The sequence below is a fragment of the Pagrus major genome, chromosome 19 (assembly GCF_040436345.1).
Source record: "Pagrus major chromosome 19, Pma_NU_1.0".
Lineage (NCBI taxonomy): Eukaryota > Metazoa > Chordata > Actinopteri > Spariformes > Sparidae > Pagrus > Pagrus major.
Window position 1 is genome coordinate 19,876,633 of NC_133233.1, and position 20,768 is coordinate 19,897,400.

Below are 20,768 nucleotides of genomic sequence, written 5' to 3' on the forward strand. Positions count from 1 at the left end.
TGGATTGTGGTTATAATTAGCCTGATTTTATTAATTGAAAAATAATTTCCACAACTTGATGTTTTCATATTTTTTAAGTGATTTTGAAAATTGTATATATATAAACATATTTTTTAGATGCATCCGGGTTTTTTTTTACCAATTGTAGTAAATATGACAAAATAAATTTAAAAGAAGCAAAGGGACAGAAGTCTAAAGGCCCATGAAGGTAATTCTTATCCTCACATCTCCTCCCTTTTCCTCCTCCTCCTCCTCCTTTTCTCTCTCTTCCTCTATCTCCTCTGGTTTCTTTCTAACACGATTACCGCCTTCAAACACTCTTTTATGCTTGCAGTGCATTTCAAGCCTGTTTGCTCCCCACTGTGGAAATGCTTTTTTTTTCAAATTCATTTTCGAGGTGTTTACCTGAATATATTTTCAAGAGCGTTCACAGATTGTAGAGGGCCACGTGTTTGATTAAAATCGATAAGACTTGTTTTTTAAATTTCTTTTGCAGAATATAGAAAATATTTTAGTCAAATGAGATCGCTTGGAGTTGAAGCAGTAGGTCTATAGGGGGCACTTTGGTTTCAGAGGCAGCCAGCACACCGATATGACATGCTGTGTGTTAGACCTACTGAGGGTTTTCAGGTGCTATATTCGGTCTTGATTGCTCAGTGTGATTATGTCAAAGAGGATACCGGCTGAAAAAGATTCTCAACAAGTGCTCTCGCGAAGAAAATTGTGTTAATTTCTAAACGTCGCTCCTGCTGTCGTTGTACGTTGGGAGTCGCTGGATCCAGGCCATTCCTCCCCTCTCCGTTATCCGAACACGAGCCTCTCCAAACCTCTCAGTTGTGTTGTCTAACCTCTTAATGCTTGATTGAAACTACATGCTCGAGCCACAGCAATCGCAATCAGCAGCAACCGTCGCCAGGCCCAACACAGTAATCGAAAAGACCTGGGCAGCCGCACGGCCCGCTAAAACATTGGCAATTACACAGCCACAAGGTCAAACCGTACTGTTACTGGTCTGAGGTGAAGTGTCTTGTTTTGAAAATGGTGTAACAAGATGTAGCCATCCTTCAGCCGGCCCATTAGACCCCTCAGGCTAAATGTCAGAGCTCTGCCATTTTTTTTTTTTTCTCCACGTTGTAGATTTGATTCCCTTCACCCATCCGTCTTTCAATATTGCATGCAGACAATTAGGAGCCTGCTGATGTATTTGTGCGCAGTTATTGATATTGCCCTTTACAGATGTATAGCTATTGGCACGCATGCAGCTGATAAAATTAGACTGTGGAGAAGTGGCTTTTAACTGAAACCCCATGTTTCTGTGTCAGTCAGAGAGGACAGCGAGGATGATTTATGTGAAAGGAAAATGGTATCTGAGAGTTAAAATGAAAACTGACTTTGGCAGTGCTGTCTATATTTCATGCAACCAAGCACAGAAAAATCTTTTAACCGTAGCTACATTTTTGGTATCATTAATTATCCTTCCTCCTAATTATCGCTGTTATGCTCTCAAAATACTCGGTATCAGTTGGGCCCACAGGGAATTTATCATTACAGTAAATGGCCATGAGTGGACCAATTATCAACACAGAGGCCCGATTCTTTAACCTAAGCTGATAAAAATCTCTCAGATGATATTAAACCGCATTAAAAACAAGTCCGCCACGGTGAGACGAACCCAATACTTTCCTGTTTGAATTAACATGCATGCGTGGGTGTGAATATTTGAAAAGGCTTTTCTATTCAACTGGTGGTGGATGCGTGAAGGTCCAGTCTGGGCTGCCTGTGTCTCTGCCTGTAGCTGTGCGGCTTGGGCTCAGGGCCTAATCCAGCCAAACTCAGGACCAGAGGAGCTAATTAAGCACAAGCTTTTAGTATCCCAACCTCCTGTAGCTGCACAGTGCCAGCCCGCCCCATGCCAGCACTAAATGGGGTTGTAAATATCTATAGTGGGGCACAGTGTGAAGACAGCACTGGACAGAGGCTGGTAATAGGGGTTGACTGAGCCTGAATGCATATTATAAGGCCAGAATTAGAGCTGGCTAATGAGCGGGGGGTGGGTCAGACGGTGGTGGGAGAGGAAGTGGAGGTAGTACTCGCAGCGCCGTTGAGACTTCAGGTGAAAATTGATGCACTGCAGTCTCGATACGGAGTTTGCTGTAAATCAAAAAACAGCACATCCATCAGTGAAGTGACACATCCTTTTACCCGTCTGACAGTGTGTTCTCTCTCTGTTTGTGTGCATCCTCCAGAGGGGCAGCCTGACCCAGATCCCCGTGGTGAAGGAGACCAGGGTGGAGTCGGGCCAGTTCCTGCTGCTCTCCGTCCTCTGCATGCTCTTCATCCTGGTGGCGCTGGCAGTGTCCGCCACTTTCTTCTGCGTGCGCCAGCGCTCCCACCTCCGCATGAAGGAGAAGCTGGCCAGCCTGGGGACTGACACCAGTACTGATGCCACCGCAACCTATCAGGTTAGACCAGCCCCCCCTTTCGCTATGAGCCAATCAGGGGCCGGGACACTTGGCATGAGCTCTGCTATTGGAGGAACACACATTGTGTTCAGATATGGGAGATTTTCTGATTGGTTTGTGAGAGTGTTTGTTAATGTTTGAGTTTTCTCTTCTTCCTGCTCTTGTGATCGTTTCTGACTGTTGTGATAAAACCGATTAGCTTTATTTTATTAATTGATTAATTATTCAGTCCACTAATTGAACATCAGAAATCACCTCTTTGAGTTTATTTACCTCACTTTTACGCTCTTTATTTATTGCATTTTTTGCTCCAATAGATATTCGCTCCGTCCATTATTCAGTGCTCGGCCATGCCTGATAAGTGTGTGTGTGTGTTGGTGTGTGTGTGTGTGTGTGTGTGAGACAGGGGAACAGGCCGCCACTGTGACCTATTCCCTCTGTTCCTCCAGGGCCATGGGCAGCCAGGGCGGTATTGATTTTCAGCGCTGGGGCTCAGCTGTGCCCAGCATGGCACTCAGAACATATTTATCTGCATGTCGCGTTAACATTTTCAATATTTAATCAGGTTTTCACAGGGCTGCTCTGTCTGTCAAAGACTGATGTTGTAACAGAGGCCACAGAGACGCAAAAAGAAGCAAAAATAAAAGAGTTAAGGATGCATTTTTGTACATTTTTGTTTATTTTAAATATCTTTTGTTATCATGATTCCCTTCTGTGCAAATTCCAGGTTATATATGGCACCTGTTTATTATTTAGGGATGGGATAACTGCTTTGTCAGGCGTTCATGTGGGTGTGCTCTCTATATTTGACGGATGCAGTTGTTCGTGTGCTTTGGGAGAGACATATCGTCAGATGGAAGCACACTTGTTTCCTCTCGACCTGTTTCATTCTTGTTAGTCGTCTGAAAAAAGGAGAGGAGACTAGTGTGACTGTAATCCCGCAACCAGTGCTCCTCTCTGGGCTCGATGTGTCTCTCCTCTGACCCTCTGTGGTGCTAACTGCATCCCACTGCCCTCGCTCCTGGGAAGATTTCTCAGATCCGCTACAGCACCAGAAGTAGGATGAGTTATGAGGTGGACCTGGATATTGCCCCAAGGCCAAGGCCCAGGGCACCGCTTCATGGCTCTAATCATTAAAGTCTTGACGGCGGGAAAGCTGATCCAAGACCAGGGCTTAGAGGGGGCCTGTGCTCCAGAGGGAAATATCACTATGATAGATCATGAGATAGCATGTGCTTTCACAAGGCATTTTGTCTGGCCTGCCCTGCCCTCGCTGTTATTAATCGAGTATGGAAATGAATTCTGTGGAGATGACTGGCTTCGCCCCCCGAAACCAAACAAATGGGGTTTTACAGATCATGAATTTCACTCAGAAATGTTATGAAGGAAATCTGTTACTGTGTTTTTTTGTTTGTTTGTTTGTTTGTTTACATGCATAAGGTTGCACAAATCTCGCAAACGGGGCTTTTTTTCTTTGTTTTTTCATTTTGTGTATATTAGAGCAGATTATGCCTAGTCCTCAGATTTTTGATGCCCTGTCTCTGCACTGAGGCATGATGGGAGAAAAGCTGAGTCATTGGGAGAAGTGTAATCTTCGGCACAGTGGGTCTTTTAGCAAGTCTCAGAAACCTGGAGATATCAATCAAAATAGAAAATTATACTTTACAATGGTGCCAATGCATTTTTATCTCCTTTGGCTCTCTGTGGTTATACAATTCTCTGTGGTTGTGAATTTACAAGTCCTGTTTGATTGATGGATGGTTACATATTTACAAATTCAGATTTTTAAAGAGTACAATGAATACAGTTGCTGTGTTGCCACCAGGTGTAGCACGCTGAATTTATTCTGTGACTCGTGTAGGGTTCCTCAACCATGTATTTTTGACATAATTAGTATAAGCTCCATAATCCATGAGGATAAGCCATTAATCTACAGGCGAGTGAGGACAGATCTAGTCAGCCGAGATACAGGATTTCACAAGGTGCATTTACAGAACTGAACCCCTAACAGCGAGGATAAGCACATAACCTACATAAAACTATTGTTATGTGCATGAAAAGACCATAAATACATGAAACCTTGCAGAGTTTTGGAAAAAAAAAAAAGCATTTTTGATTCATAATTATCTCCTGTAATCCCCCAGGAGCTTTGTCGCCAGCGTATGGCGATCCGGACGTCAGAGCGTGTCGAGCGTCCGGAGACCCTGCGCCACTCTCGACTCAACAGCGTCTCGTCCCAGTTCAGCGATGGCCCGGCAGCCAGCCCGTCCACACGCAGCAGCACCTCCTCCTGGTGCGAAGAGCCAGTGCCGTCCAACATGGACATCTCCACCGGTCACATGATACTGGTAAGGAACTTACTTTGACTCCAGAAACGCTGTGAGTAATGACTCCTGTGGTGGGAAAAGTGGTTAGGGAGGAAAATAGATGGAAGTAGGCTGACGTATGGTTTGATGTCAGGTCCTCTGAGACTTTTTGTGGTTCTTAGCATCTGATTGCTACAACTAAACAACCACAGCATGTCATGTCTCACTGACTGTGCACTTAACCTGTCAGGGTGGGTTTAGTGTAGCCTTGTTTGAGAAACTCCAGTGCTTTTTGTGAGAAAACATTAGGTCATAGATCGACATCAGTGATTAACAACTAGGGACACTTGAAATTAATTGATGTAAATATCCAAAATGTTCACTGAGAAACAGCTGGCTAAATCATTAATCATATGAACAGAATAGTTGGTTTAAAGTAATGAATAAACTATTGAAATAGCTTAGTTAGCTAAAAGGTATGGTTAAGTACTTGAAATAGTTAGCTTAAAGTAATCAAACGGTTGGCTAAAAGTTGCTAAGTTGATGAAATAGCCAAATGTAATACATATAGAGTGGAAATAGCTTAAGTAATATTATTAAGGAATCAAAGGTTGAAATAGTTAGCCAAAAGTCATGGCTAAGCTTTTGAAAAAGCTAAATGAATAGATAAACATTTGAAACGGTTAGCTTAAAGTAATGAATAGATGGTTGAAACAGTTAACTAAAAGTCATGGCTAAACATTTAGCTACATAGCTAAATGTCATGGCTAAAGAGGTAGCTAAATGTTATGGTTATACTTTTAAAACAAATTAGCCAAATGTAATCGATAAAGGGTTAAAATAGTTCAACAACGCGAAAAATGCTACACAATTCAAATAGTTAGCTGAATTTAATGAACAAAGAGTTGAAATAGTACGCTAAAAGTCATGGCTATATAGTTGAAATAATTAACCCAATGTAAAAGATAAACACTTGAAACAGTTAGCTTAAAGTAATGAATAGATGGTTGGAACAGTTAGCTAAAAGTCATGGCTAAACATTTAGCTACATAGCTAAATGTCATGGCTAAAGAGGTAGCTAAATGTTATGGTTATATAGTTGAAATAATTAACTCAATGTAAAAGATAAACACTTGAAACAGTTAGCTTAAATTAATTAATAGATGGTTGTATCAGTTAGCTAGGAGTTAGCTAAATAGTACTTTAAATAGCTAGCCTAAATATAATGGATATAGGCTACAGCTGAAATAGTAAGCTAAATGTAGTGGTTATAAAGTTTAAACAGTAAGCTAACTTTAATGTATAAATGGTTGAAAAGCTAGCTAAAAATTATGGCTAAACAGTTAGCTAAATGTAACGAATAGGCTAACATTTGGAATAGAAGGCTAAAATAGGCTAATGTGTAAATGGTGTAAATGTCTTCTGCTCTCCTAAGTGGTGTAACCTAGCACAAATGCAAATAACATAACCTAAACATGGACAAAAAAGATGTTTTGGGGTGTTTTTTGGGGATACATCTGACAGAGATATACAGGAACAGGCTATTCATGTGAGCATACATCACAGTGTATGCTTTTAAACCTCCCTGTGTCTATGAATATGCGAGGCCCTGTGCTGAAAACCAACAGCTTGATTTCTCTCTGTTTATCTGTTGGGATGTGTCTCTTTTTCATCCCTCTCTCACCTCACCCCCTCAGAACGCTGTTATCTTTGTTTTTGTTTTTTTCATCACTCTTCCCGCTGTTTTCTCCCTCTTACTTTATCTTGGCTCTGATGTCTTAGTTTTTTCTCTCTTCCAACTTTTTTCCTTCCCTTCACTGTGTCATTTTCTCTCTTTATCATGCCGTCCTGCTTCTCTCCCCACTGTCATTTTCCATCTTTTACCCCCTCCATCTCTTCTCGCTGCTGCAGCAAAATAAGGCAGACATTGTTTTGCGTGATGGGAGCTGCTCAAAACTGAAATATCATTACTCGTTTGATTGCCATTTGGATGTTTTAGAAATTTTCGCTAGGTTTTTATTTTGCTCGAAAAAAAAAAAAAAGCTTTTGCTTGCCAACGCCTCTACAAACACACAATGGATTGTTTTAATTTTGCACAACTTTCGCTTCATTCATTTGAGACAAGCTTGATAAAAGAGATGGATAGATGCCTTGCAGTGTTTCCATTAATGGAGAGAGCATTCATCACACTGCATGTCTAGCTTTTATATTGGGAGGCTATAATGAATGAGAGTGAATCTGAGTAATGCCTCGTATTGGTGGTAATAGATGGGTTTTGTTGCACTCGTCAAGGCTTGTTTGTGAAGCCCCTTTTGAAAACATTGACAATAGAAAAGCATTTAGCCCTGCGATAACAAAAGAGGCAGTGTGAATCATTTCTAGGAGCTGTTATTATTAGGCCCAGTTTCTTCACAACAGCAGCGCAGGCTTTGCAAAGTAGAAAGGTAAAACACTCGGGGACCTTTACCTCTTTTTTCATGCCATGATTGACATGGAGATGTCCTATAGGGGTTCTTCTTTAAAATTCCACCGCCATCTCACATGAAACCATGTGTGAGATTGCCTTGTTATCACTGATCTCAGACCTATATTTTCCCATCTCTGCACTCCTCTCCTCTCATCTCCCCTCTCTCGCTCTTTGGAGCTCACACCGTGTGGAGAAGGATGATGAATACCCGGCTTTCCAAAGCACATTTTGCTGGGCGTCCTTTTTTTTTTTTTTTTTTTTTGTGGAGGCCCGATCACCTCACACACACACATGCAGTACAAACACACACACACACATGCAATTACTATGCTACTGATGCCAGTCAGGATAAATGAACTACGATGTTGCGCCCCACTGTTCTGCCCACCTCGAGACTTAAAAAGTCTTGCATAACGACTTCCAACTCCAAAACTGAAATTGGATGCCTCTGTGTGCTGAGTCATCTGCTGTGTTTTTTTTCTCACAGCTACAACACACCTCTGCTATCATTTGCCTTTTTCAGCTGCGGTATTGTGCTACAACCATGCAAACATTACCTGCTGGATGATTAAAGGGGCACTAAGTAGTTTTTTGGAGAAGAAATTAAAACTCGTGATTTTTATATTTACAATATTAATGAGAACAAGCTGTTCCCAGAGGAAGATAAAGTCCCCAGAACACTGTTTGAAGCTAAAAAGGTGGCAGGGTCTGCCTAATATAAACATTGTGTTGTCCTTTAAGGTCAGTTTGTTTTATTCAGTAATAAAAGAAAAAGAAGGAAGTTTATTTATTTTCTTTAGACATAAGAAGATCTTTCTCTTCTGATTGACATTTCTTTCCAGATGTTGCCTGGGAGATGACCAGATGTGCTTATTGTTGCAGTGCTCGGTCCGTTCAGCACCATGGACAGCACTAAACTTTTTACCTCACGAGCATGTTAAACACAAAGAAAAGCATCCACTGTCCAGAAACAGGGTGAACATGTTGATACAGTTGCTGTTGCTGCAGTGTTGGCTTAATCACCTCTCTACTGAAAAAGAAAAAAAAAAAAAAAATCAATAATTATGTAGCTTGGGGCTCTTTTTCATCATATTGAGTAGTTATTTTTCTTTTTTTTTAATGAAATTATGAATTATTTCCTCAAAAAGGAACTCAGGCAAAGGAAAATTGCCACTGATTCATACAACACGTCCTGCCCTCAGTGGCTTTTAATCACCATTTTAAATTTAGTTTATGAGCAATTCAGATCCCATTTGTTATTTTCATTTTTTAGCTATTATTAGTCACACAAAAAACATACATATTAATACCTTTATTTTCCACCTCTCACCGCTGTTTATCATATCATAAAGCTCCCCGTACAAACTGTTACCGGTATTGTTCGTTTTAATTTGACAGCGGAGCCTGACAGTAATGTGTTACCTGTTGTGTCTGGCTCCCCTGGTCGTCCCTTCATCCTGATTTCACCCGGCACCCTCTGCTGCCGAGGAGACTGCTTAGGAAGGATTAGACATTGTTTCCCTGACACCCAGGCCTCCCATCCCAACCCTCTGATTGGCAGACATAATCCCCCCATTCACTAAACCTTCGTTACCCTGTCTCTGGAATATGCCATGGTCCACTGCCTCCCCCTAGGAGCAGGAGGGCTTGATAAGGGCCTGCTGGCTGCATTGCATTAAGCAGCGAAAATATGAATTTGGAAATGCAATCGATTCAGGGCATCGTTTGAATAGAATGGGATGCAATTCAGAGTGGATTTATCAAGTACATGGAGATGTAATATTGGTAGGGGAGGTGGGATGCTGTCAGGCTGGCAAGCAGAGAGTACTTGTACAGGGTGACAAGAGCATAGTGGTGACAGGCTCTGTCAAGTGGCCATAATGGCATGCTGTCATTTTCCTGGGAAGACAGCACTGTGTGTGTTTGCGTGGGCGCTGCACAACAGCACACATGCAAATATACGTGTGTTGCCTGCTATTAGAATTGACATTAACTGAATCCCTCTTTTTTTGTGTGTAATTGCATTTTATGTATGCATAAAATTAAAAGCTCAAACAGGGATGGTTCAAAGTCTAACAGCAGAAATCTACAGTAACGTTTCAGAAATATCACTTTATGTCATTAATGGGTTCAGGCAGAACACTTTGTGCTGTTGTGTTCTCTCATTATGCAGCTGCATTAATCACAAGAGTTGCCTCTTTTTTTTTGTTCTCAGTGTGGCTTTTAAGACCTGAGTGGCACCTTTGGCACCTCATCTACAATAAACTTTGATTTTCCATTGTCTGCAGGATTTGTAATGTTCTCATAAGTCACCTAATATCTTCTGCATGCATGCAGGAGATGTCTGAATTCATGAGCCATCAAAGGGTAATTGCCTATTATGTGCCGGACAAGCTTATTTGTGATTATCATCGAGGTAGGAATTGTATATATTCTGCAAAGGTTTGGATTTCTCTTTTGACGGACAGGATTGAACGAGTCGGATGTAACAATGGAGTGTCACCTCTCTCTCTCTCCGCTCAGCCTACCTATACTGCCTTTAATATGGGATAAAAACCCAGCACATCTGGGTATCAGTTTCATTGTATTAGCCAGCTGATCCCTGACATCAGTTTATGAGTCTGTAATCTTCCGCCTCACACAATAGCGGACTAAACCATTTAACCCCACTGGGAGGGGAGCCATGATACAGGAACGAAACACAACGCTATACGCTAAAAAAGGCCATCTTGCCAGCTACAGCCTCTAAGCTCCTAAGACTTGCCCTGGTTTGGGAGAATACACACTCACACATACACACATAGGCCTCTTCCCCTCCCCCTTCCCTTTTTCCATCTTTGTCTCTCTAGCGAATTCAATTTTGTCTTCTCCAAGCGACGGCTTAAATGCAGACAATCTTATCAGTGGCTGTGCAAGCAGTGAGGGACGTGATTGAAACACCCCTGAAGTATTTCCAATGCAGACAAACCTTTCAGGAGTCTTAATTGTGTGTGTGATTTTTTTTATTTATTTATTTTTTTCTTCTTCCTCTCTCAGTCAAACACACATGCACAAACACACAAAGACGCAAACATAAGGACACCTTCCCCACCTAGATCTTCAGCAGCCTCCTCCTCCTCCTCCTCCTCACCCTGTTGTTACGCTTTACAGCAGCTTGGGATAATAATGCTCCGTGACACCTGATCGTGGCTTTAATGGAGCGATGCTGTTGTCAAGGGTTTAGTGTTTTGCTCCAGTTTGTTCATTGGTTAGCTCATGGTGAAGAAAATACAATGACAAAATAACAATTGGTTCAAATTTCTTGTTGAATTAATCCAAAGGTGCTGCAGAAAATGTCCTTTTTACAGCCAAATTATGAGATAAATTCAACTGGATTTTGCCTGGGGTCTGGCTTATTGTGTGAAAATGGATGGTGTCTGTTTTCCTCTAGTCATACATGGAGGACCACTTGAAGAACAAGAACCGTCTGGAGCGTGAGTGGGAGGCCCTGTGCTCCTACCAGGCAGAGCCCAGCGCCAGCGGTGTGGGACGGGGCGAGCAGAACTCCAAGAGGAACCGCTCAGATGCCGTGGTCGTATGTGAGTGCATTCAAAAGTCCATTGGATTTTTAATTGTTTTTAGCCGTGAGAGTCTTCTTACCATTTACAAGGTTGGAGCAGTGCACCAATGCAAATCAACTTTCTTAGAAACTTCTCATGGATGAAATCGACCAAAGACAAAGGGCCTGTTATTAGCTAATGATATAATTATGTGGGGTTACAAATTACCTCAGAAAAGTACCTGTTTTGGACCAGAATGTCCACTGCATTGGAGCCAAGATGCTGGTATGTCAGAGTTTAGAGCGATATTGGCTCCATTCTGCTCTTTATTTGATTTAGATTAGTTTACATTTCAATGAACTCCAGCCAAATCTGCATTAGATAGTGTTACGTTTGCCAATATTGCCATATTTCTTACCTTCAAATGCTTTTCTCTTGTAAAGCTGAAGCATCCAAACATTAAAGCATATATTTGACCATCTTGTTTTTCTATAGTAAGCGTTCAAGGGTTAGGTTGGACTGAACAAACAGCAGCTGGAGATAGAGTATTTATTCAAACATGGAATTTAGCTTTAGCATTAGCTAACACTAGCTAGCTACAGCTAAAATCTGAGGATGTTGGCTAGAAATGAGTGGTGGTCCTTTTCACTCCTGTTTGAAATGCAGACCCATAGTTTTAAAGATAGCAACAGTAACGTAAAGGGGCGGGGCTTAGCAATTCAAGTCAGTGATGTCACGTAGTCTCAGGCACCAATCAGGATGTAGCAACATTTGAATCAGAATGTGATGACAGTTCAAGGGTTGATGAAGTCCTGATGAAGACGAGTTTTTAACTCTTAAACTCACATTTAGTATCATAAATGATCAATGAAGATTTTTTTTATCTCTTGATTTTTGCTTTTTTTTAGTCATGAATATAAGAAAAAGATTTCAGAGGCTTTAACTTAAAGCAAATGCGTTTAAGGAGACTACTTGAGTGGGTGGAAGTTCATAGGAAACGGCTTATATGAATCTTGCAACAGTTTCACTCGTTAAAGAAAAGGAGGATTTTAAGACTTCTTAAGATGAAATGTTTTATTATTATTTCACTTGGAACATTCCTTATTGAAGGTGGAGCAATTCAAGACTTCAGAATAGTTTGAGTGTGTCTGCGAGTGTGAGGGTGTATGATGAAAGTCTGGTGAAATTGCCCTGCAGCCTTTTTCACTTTCATATTCCTGCTTTGCTGCTGAAAAAATTCTGTTGTTATTGTGTGGGGAAGGAAAAAAAAAACATTGGGAAAACAATGTTGATGAATTATGCATCTCCGTTACAGACGATCATTCCAGGATCACCTTGAAAGCGGAGAATAACCACTGCAATTCAGATTACATCAATGCAAGTCCAATAGTGAGTATTGTTTATTCATTATAGCTCTACGTTGTGGCTAATATCTGTCGTCGCTGAAGCCTTTTTCTTCACCGGGAGCACCTGTTGGGGTTTTTACTTTGAGATAAAAAAGAAGTTTCAAAGGGCTTGTCATTGATTCAAGTGCACTGATCTTTATTTTAAACTTTGTTCTCCATGCTGGGGAGCCTCAGTGGACTTGTGCGTCTTGCTGATTCACACTGCAACTTTCACTGCTTTTCAAAATGGCCGCTCCCTGGAGAAACCCCCCTTTTTTTCATCAGCACTAAAAAGAATTATACATTATTTTTGACTAAACAAACGTATCCCGCCATAAATCCAGACAGACCTCAGTGTCGGAGAGGGCTAAGGCTTTTTCTTTTTTTTGTCTTTTTTTAGTATTTTTCCCCAAAAAAACATTGCCAGTCATGATTTCCCCCGAGGCTGCCTGAAAAGGGATTCCATCAAAGGGAACAGGAAACTATGCATTTCAAATACAGTGCCAAAATTTCTGAGGAGATAGATGAGGGGGGTACACACAGCTGCACTAAAAGCCTATTACTCTTCAGAAACAAACAATGGAGACTTTTAGATGCTCTATTTATTCCTCCATTTTCTCTAATGGCATATTCATAGCGTTTTTTTTTTTGGGGCTTATTTAAACAGTGCTGTAGTGCGACATTTGCCATCGTATAGAATAATATTATAATAAACATAATCAATCAGGGGGAGATGTTAGCGGAAAAGCAGAATGGTGCATTAGAAAAAGGGGATAAATAAAGTTACCCAATACTGTTTTGGTGCAAAAGCATCCAGAAACACAAACGGATGTTGAAGATGGGTGAAGTAATGGCAGATGCAGTGGCGTGTGAATGAAAGGACAGTAATTACACCACAAAAGGGACCCCTGGCTGAGCCCAGCAAAACTGTGATAATTATGTCTGTCAATGCGGCTTCTTCCTCCTCATTAGCTTCAGGGGCAGTGGCCTACGAGTAAATAATCTGTCGCTTCTTTCTGGGAATCAGGGGGTCACAGAGGCAAAGGGAAGGAGCTCCCTGCAAAGCAGTTGGTGACATGCACACAGGGGAGAAGCTTGGGATAATGGTTAATGCTTGACCACAGATGATGCAAGCGCTCCCAGATGTGCGGCATCATTAGCGTGAGGAGGAATGTGGCACAAAATGTGGTCAAAGCCTGGCTGTCTTTGTCTTGCCTGGCCCTTTTTTTTCGCAAAGTCAAACGCTGCATGTCTTTTTTCTATTTCCCACCTGTTCTACACGCTTTTGTCTTCAAACTATCTGGGATGAGCTCAAGCCGGCGTTCAGCTTCCAAGCTCCCCTATCTTTCATAAACACAGGATCAAGGCGCTACAGCGAGGTGTTGAAAGTTGAGACGCTTCTCTAGGAGCAGATATTTGTGCGAGCTATTTTAGCACGAGCTATTTTACTTCAAACCAAAGAGCACTTCCTTGCCTTTTTTGTTGTAGTCTATCTTCTTTCCACAATGGTGAGGGGAGGACAGCTGAAATGCAGGACTGCTCTTTCATGTTTGCGCTTTAGTATTCAGGCAGGGTTGTCAACACACAGCTACAGCATGTCTGTGTCCTTGAGATTGGCTAAACGGAGTGGCAGGACCAGCATTCGGCACCACCCTTTCATTTCTGTGGGGGAGATTTTTTTTTCTTTTTTACAAACCCACGAGAGGAATTTCAACCAGGACGGATGAAGAGAAAATTGAACAACACGGTTATACCTAATTGAAGTAGAACAGCGGGTAATGAACATAACGTTTCCTGCGTGTCCTTTTGGGAAAAAGTCTTCATTTTCACATTTCAGCCAGCCTTTGTGTAGGTGTATTTAAAGAACATTTTCAGTCACTCAGGCTTCCCTTTCTGCCCTCCAATGAACATTTAGTCCCAACTACAATAACCACAATGAATTTTGACATCCTGCCTGACATCTCAAAGACAGATAAAATGACTATAAATCATGAATTACCATAGATATGATCAAATCTGATCCTGGGGGGAATCTGCAGCAACAGAAACGCTGAAAAGATTCTCCAAAGTACGAAAAATGACAGTATTAAGGGTGTGCCCCATTAAAATGAACACAATAGTCTGTTTCTGCTGAGCCGAGTTTGGAAGTAGATTTAAAAGAGAAAACAATTTAACATTTTTAATCCCTTATAATGAAAAAAAAAAAAATTACAAAGAGGCGACGAGAGAAATAATAAAGAAACTGATTTTTATTTTTCAAATTTTGGACTAAAGTTGTATGTCCGGGTTTATCAGCCGTTCAGAGCATTAAGAATTAATCCTGTTGTTGAGGTTATTAAACATGAGGAGAGAAAAGCATTATGCTAATATTGAAGCCATGGAGAAATGCTCCATAATTAAGGTCTATGAGCTTGAGTCAAAGGAACGCACAAAGAAATGAAAAACTAGATGTACTTCTCAGCTCATGTTCGGGGTCCCTGACAAGTTGTTCTTCAGCGTAAAGAGAAACAAGTTCATAAAGAATGAAAAAGCCATTGAGTGCAACCCTGTGGCTTACATTGTGGTGTTTCTTCATGTAAAGCTGGGTAGATGTCTCTTTTACAATTAGTGGTTCTGCTGCAAAGAAAAGCCTCCATTTCCATTGGTGGATGTCACTCAATGTCGCCTAAATATGCAAAGAAATACACTACTGCACTTTCTTTGGTAGTCGTACCATAAATAACAGAGTTACAGCCCTGTTTGGCTGCGTCGTCTATCACTATAACGGCAAACATACATCAGGAATGCACTGATATGTACCCAGCCGTTTCTTTTCCCGCAAAACACGTCAACATCGCTCCACTGATGCATCTCGCACTCGAGGGCGTGCATAAAGATTCCATTAAATAAAATGTGATCATTGATTTTCAGAGGGGGGGGGGGCGACCAGCCAACACCTACTCAATCAAGTCTCAATCACATCCCTCAAATCAAGTCCCACATGTCATTATGTCCCGCCTCGACATTTCAGCTCCCTCACAGCAGCCGCCCGCAGGCTTTAAAGTCCCACCACAATGTCATGTTTCATGTGGAAACACGTCAAAGCATGACAGGAATTGAGATTTAAACGCCATTTCATGAGGTCTTTGAGAGTGTTGTGCAGAAGTGTGGACACAACTTAAAAATATGTGACATTTTCATATTAATATACAAACATAAGAAACAACTAGACCTACAGTAAGTTATATATTTTTTTGGTTGTGTACTTAGATTATCCTGAATGTTTCCAGCAGTGCTCAAACAAAAAAAATCAAGATATCCATGATTGTATTAGGTAATCCTTTCTTTTACAGTATTTAGTCGGTAAATATGATAAATATACTGTATTAGAAAATATATATAATCACAAATGATATGTTAAGAGCCTGGTAATGCCATGGAAACAAACAATGCTTCCTTTTAATCCATTTCCAGCTTACTTACTGAGTAAATTGGAAAACATTTCCAACAACGTACCCACTATTTAAGATGACAATTCCATAGTTTCTCAGGGTAAATCTAATAAACGCTTATATAAATGGGTGTAGCCATGAATAATACTTATATAACACAAAGTAATTTATTGGAAAGTACTGTTGTAATTTCTAGCTGCTCAATAAATAAACTCAGGAAAACTACAACTTTAATTGTTGTGTAATAGAGGAGGTATTTCTAAGATAGGAGTTGGTACTTTCCTCAAGTTATTACCAACCTAAACCGGTCACATCTAGTTGGTTCTAAGTTGCATTGATGGGTAACAGAGAAGGTTTTTCTCACTGTAGTTTCTCTGTTCACCGGTTACCAATGGTAATTACCCAATGATATACTATCATCAACCATATATTTACAGGGTTGCTTTAAATTCATGAAAAATACCAGATGATACATCAGAGAGTGAGGAAGGAAGACGGCGAACGTGACTAAATGTAATGTTAACAAAACTTGAATACACAATCGAGTCACATCAGATAGATTTTCATCCAGTGATTTCACACTACTTCAAGTCGTCATCAGAGTCCATCTTTTGTTATCGTTTTTATTACAAGAATTCTTGTGACAACTAAAGCAGAAGTGAAAACCTTGAATGATGATACAATGAATGAGAAACTAAACTTATTGAGGTTTATAAAGTGTTTATTTTGAATATTCAAAGTTCAAAGTTGAAGTTACAATGTTCAAAGTTTGGTTTTATTGTCATTCAACTGCACAAATCAGTTGTCGACCCCTTCACCCTACACACACAGAAAATGTATAAAGAAATATTCAAATATCTGAAATTAAAATAGAAAAAAACACTAAGATAAAACATGTAATAAAGGCATGTGAGAGCTGACCAATCAGAGCAGACTTGGCTTTTCAGGGGCGTGGGGCCTTAAAGAGACAGGCACTAAAACAGAGCATTCAGACAAAGGGCGAGTAGAGGTGCTGCAGTAATGGACAGTATGAGAAAGAAGTGTTTTGTGAACATTAAAATCATGTTGACACCCAAAATTACAATTATGAGCCTGAAAATGAGCATAATATGCTACCCTTTTAGCAGTAGTGGGAATGAGGGTAGTGCAAGGGTAATTAAGGGTAGAAAAATAGTTCAATATAAATTCAGAAATGTTTCAGTTTTCGCTATCAATTTGCTGCAGTATCTTAGAGGAGATATTCATCTTTCTTTTTGCATAGACAATTTATGAATGTGAGTTTGCTTAGGCATTCTTCTGATAAACACTAGAAGTGTCTGTTTGCTTAATTTTCTGCTAAATAGACCGTACAGTCCAAGGTCTCCTTCAATCGTTTTATGCAAACATGATGTTTAAAAATGTTCTTTAACATTTTGTCACAAAGACAAGTTCAGCTGACAGGCATACAAACCACGTCCTTCAAATATGTGTTCAAAGTGATGTTTTCACAGTTTAATTATAATAGCATGCAGTTTGGTTTATATTCCAATTTAGTGTCATCAGACCCATTAAAGAGTAGTCAGATATCGAGGACAGAAGGGAAGAGACGAGGAGGAAAGAGAGACTGAATCAATGAATCAAACAGAGAGAAAACATACAGCAGAGGCAAATGTTTTATGCTCTCAGTCCTCCATCCAGATGGAGGCTTTAATGGAAGTCTTTTACCCAGACTGTGTGTTTCCATCCACCAGTCGCCGCCCAAACACTGTGTCACACTCTGCTCCCTCTCTCCCAGATGGACCATGACCCACGCAACCCTACTTACATCTCCTCGCAGGGCCCACTTCCTTCCACTGTCGCGGACTTCTGGCAGGTAATGCTCATCTTCATTCACTGCAGTCTTTCATCTTTCTACAGAGATAAGGGTTTGGAAGAACCACAGCAGAGCTGCAATATCTCTAGTTTTGTGTGAGTTACCAGTTCCAGTGAGATTTTGATGTCTTCTTCTTGGCCCAGGAATGTCTAGATGACTATTTCTCCGATGCTAAACAGTAGAATTTGAAGTGGGATCAATTAATTAATGTTGCACCAGTTTGTGCTTGTCATGTACTGTCGTTACATGGGAAAATTCTATGCTTGGTTCATATGTAATGGGTACACATGAGCAGCATAAACTGGGGCTATAAGTAAAGGTGCTTCTTCTGTTCTACTCATCGATAAAATAGCCTCACTAGCTGATTTTGTACTGCAAACCTGCAGCTTTTAGTTGCATTCAGTAGTCTAGAAATAAACACCCCCAGGATGTCTAATATTATTTGTAATAACGCTGATGTTTGCTGATATTTGCATTTTCCTCTGTGCTATTTGCATTCATTCCCTTGTCCATAAATGTCAGACGAACCTGCTGTTAATCACCGGATATAGGCTATTGTAAAACATGTCGTCTTGGGTGGAGGTATGCCTTAAACGATGCATGGTTGCCAAATGGCGTTCTTATGTGTTAATAGGACAGCACTGTAGTAATTAGTGGGCCCATCGGCTCCATATGGTGAAGTAACTCTGCTAGCCGTGACCAGGATGTAGAAGTCTGAGGCATAAATCTTGGCAGACCAGCTGGCCCTGCACTCTGCACTCTGCATCGTGCACTGAACGGATACTCATTTTGAATCATTATAATAGTGCTGACTTTGTGTAAGCGTGGGCGTTGGCACCTGTTTGTGACCAGGGAAGGGGATTGGTTAAAAGAAAAAAGAATTTACCCCTTGTTTGTTCGTTGTAAATCACTTTTTAAACCCTAAAAAACAACAAACAAGATTTGTCCTCTAATGATGTTTGAATTATTAAAAAAAGAAAAGAAAAATTCAGTACCTATTATCTCAAAAGTGCACCTTAATTGACCACATTAGTTCATAAAGGAATGAAAGGAGCCCTGTTTCCCCTTTTTAATTTGTATATTTGAAAAAGCCTCAAATGAAACAGTTGATAATTATCTCATAGTCAGTTTGGTTATTTGTTTGTTTGTCTGCCAATGTTTTTTTTCCGTGCCAGGTGAATAAATGCATGTCCATTATCTAATGAAATGAGCTATTTAGCCATGAAGTCAACACTAAATCTTTCCCAATTAAACAGAAAATAATGGAAAATTAGACACAGATTGACTGACACAATGAACACCGGGTTCTGTGTCTGCGCATAAGAGGTAGCCATTCATTATTCAATATGGTAAACCTTGGATTGTGGCAGGACAGGAGAAAAAAAACACACACACACTCTTTCTCCCCATTAAAAGTAAACAAACAGGGGAAACACGGCCACTCTCATGCAAATGGACCGTGCAGGAGGCAAATCTTTTTGCTCTGTCCTATCTAATCCACAGCTGCCCCAGGCAGCGCTCTGAAAGGCAGCTCTGCTCTAATCCTCCACTCCTCATTCCTCCATCCCTTCATCCTTCACCACTCCATCCCTCTCTCCATCCCCGGCTATTACCTTAGCTCTGCTGGGCCTTGCTCTCCTGCTCACTTCTCCTCAGTATTTAAAAAAAAAAAGGCAATCAGAGTTCACAGAGCAGCAACTTTGGTCTTTTTTCTACACAAATGATGTATAGTAGGTTTGGTTTTGGAGCCTAGAAAAACACTGACAAGCCTTTCCCAAGCTAAAGATGTAAAATAAGACTGCACTTGTTCCTCACTACCTACAAATCTTTGCCACATCCTACGAGACTAAATGGATAATACTCCCTCAAATTATCACCATCTGGTTTCAAGAAAAGCCACTCAGAGTTCACAGAGCAGCAACTTAGGTTGTTTTTTTGTATATCCTGCCCTCTTCTTCTACACAAATGATGTGTATTAGGTGGACTATGTAGTTTTGGGGATGAATTTTTATTTATAAGACAAAAATCTTCATTGACTGAATTTCATGCTTGAACAAACTGAATAAACAAACTGACCTTAAAGGACAACACAATTTCATACTGTTTTTACTTTGTTTATATTTGGCGGACCCTGCCACCTTTCTAGCTTCAAACAGTGTTCTGGGGACCTTATTTTCCTCTGAGAACAGCTTGTTTATTCAGTTACGGAAAAAATGTATAAATACCTCATTAGTAGTGTAAATATAAAAATTCTGAGTTTGAATATGTTCTCCAAAGCTCCATAGTGCCCCTTTTAAAAACCACTGATGAGCTCTTTACGAGATGTAAAAGAGGAATGCACTCGTTCCTCACTACCTACAAATATTTGCCAAATCTTACAAGACTAAATGGATAATGTTCTCTCACATTATCACCTTGCCTAATCTCATCACATCTTGGCGCAGTTGGCACAGTTGGCGTGTAATGTGTCCACTGGGCTGGATCACAGAAGCTTGTGATTAGTGTATAGTCAAGGCCATTGTGTTTTATAGCAATCATAAAAGCCGCATTTCCTCCTCATTTTCCTAATGGCTGCCATGGGCCTATATTTTTTTTTATTTTTTATTTTTTTTACCAAGGACACATTAGATTGTGATAAGATGAAATGGAGCAGCAGCTCAGTAGATGTTACGAGCCCCACTCAGACTACTGAGAGGAGGCGACATGTGACGTAGCCTCCCGCTGCTCCACCCAACATTTATCATTTGTCACACGCCAAGAGGTGACATTTATTCATACTTCCTGGACCAAGAAAAACAAATCAATTCCCCCCTAATACAAAGCTGCCATGTGATGCCAATGTGCAATTTGCTGCTCCTAGTGGAACAGTTCAGCTACATGTTAGCGCTGTTGTAAAAGCACACAGATGAGTGTTAAAGGGTTGTTGTCTGAGGGATGTCTGACGTCGTCCCTGTGGTGTGTAGATGGTGTGGGAGAGCGGCTGCGTCGTCATCGTCATGCTGACCCCCCTCTCTGAAAACGGGGTGAAGCAGTGTCATCACTACTGGCCTGACGAAGGATCTGATGTCTACCACATCTACGAGGTATGTTAGCTAAAACAAGTCGCAAAGTAAAATTCATTTCCTTCCTCCAGTAGGTCTAGACATGCAGATAGTTTAGGTTTTATGCACTGTAGTTATGAGATTTCTGTCTTCACTATGAATTTTGTTTGTGGTGCTCACAGCGTCTGCAAAATGACGTTTAAAAAATTCAACAGCGACATGTCTCTCCAGAAAACACTGTCTATAATTTACAGACTTCTCTGTAAGCAGTTTTCAATGCAAGTA

The 20,768-nt window shown here is 40.7% G+C and overlaps 1 protein-coding gene across 1 annotated transcript in view; it reads left to right on the forward strand.

Annotated features, from left to right (window-relative positions):
• ptprn2 (protein tyrosine phosphatase receptor type N2) overlaps window positions 1-20,768 on the forward strand; it is a 130,294-nt gene that overhangs the window by 98,450 nt on the left and 11,076 nt on the right. Inside the window, exons 12-17 of the mRNA XM_073488589.1 lie at window positions 2,247-2,462; window positions 4,607-4,810; window positions 10,666-10,813; window positions 12,090-12,163; window positions 17,365-17,442; window positions 20,406-20,525. Coding sequence (XP_073344690.1) covers window positions 2,247-2,462; window positions 4,607-4,810; window positions 10,666-10,813; window positions 12,090-12,163; window positions 17,365-17,442; window positions 20,406-20,525 — 840 coding nt within the window. The remainder of the gene's footprint in view (window positions 1-2,246; window positions 2,463-4,606; window positions 4,811-10,665; window positions 10,814-12,089; window positions 12,164-17,364; window positions 17,443-20,405; window positions 20,526-20,768) is intronic.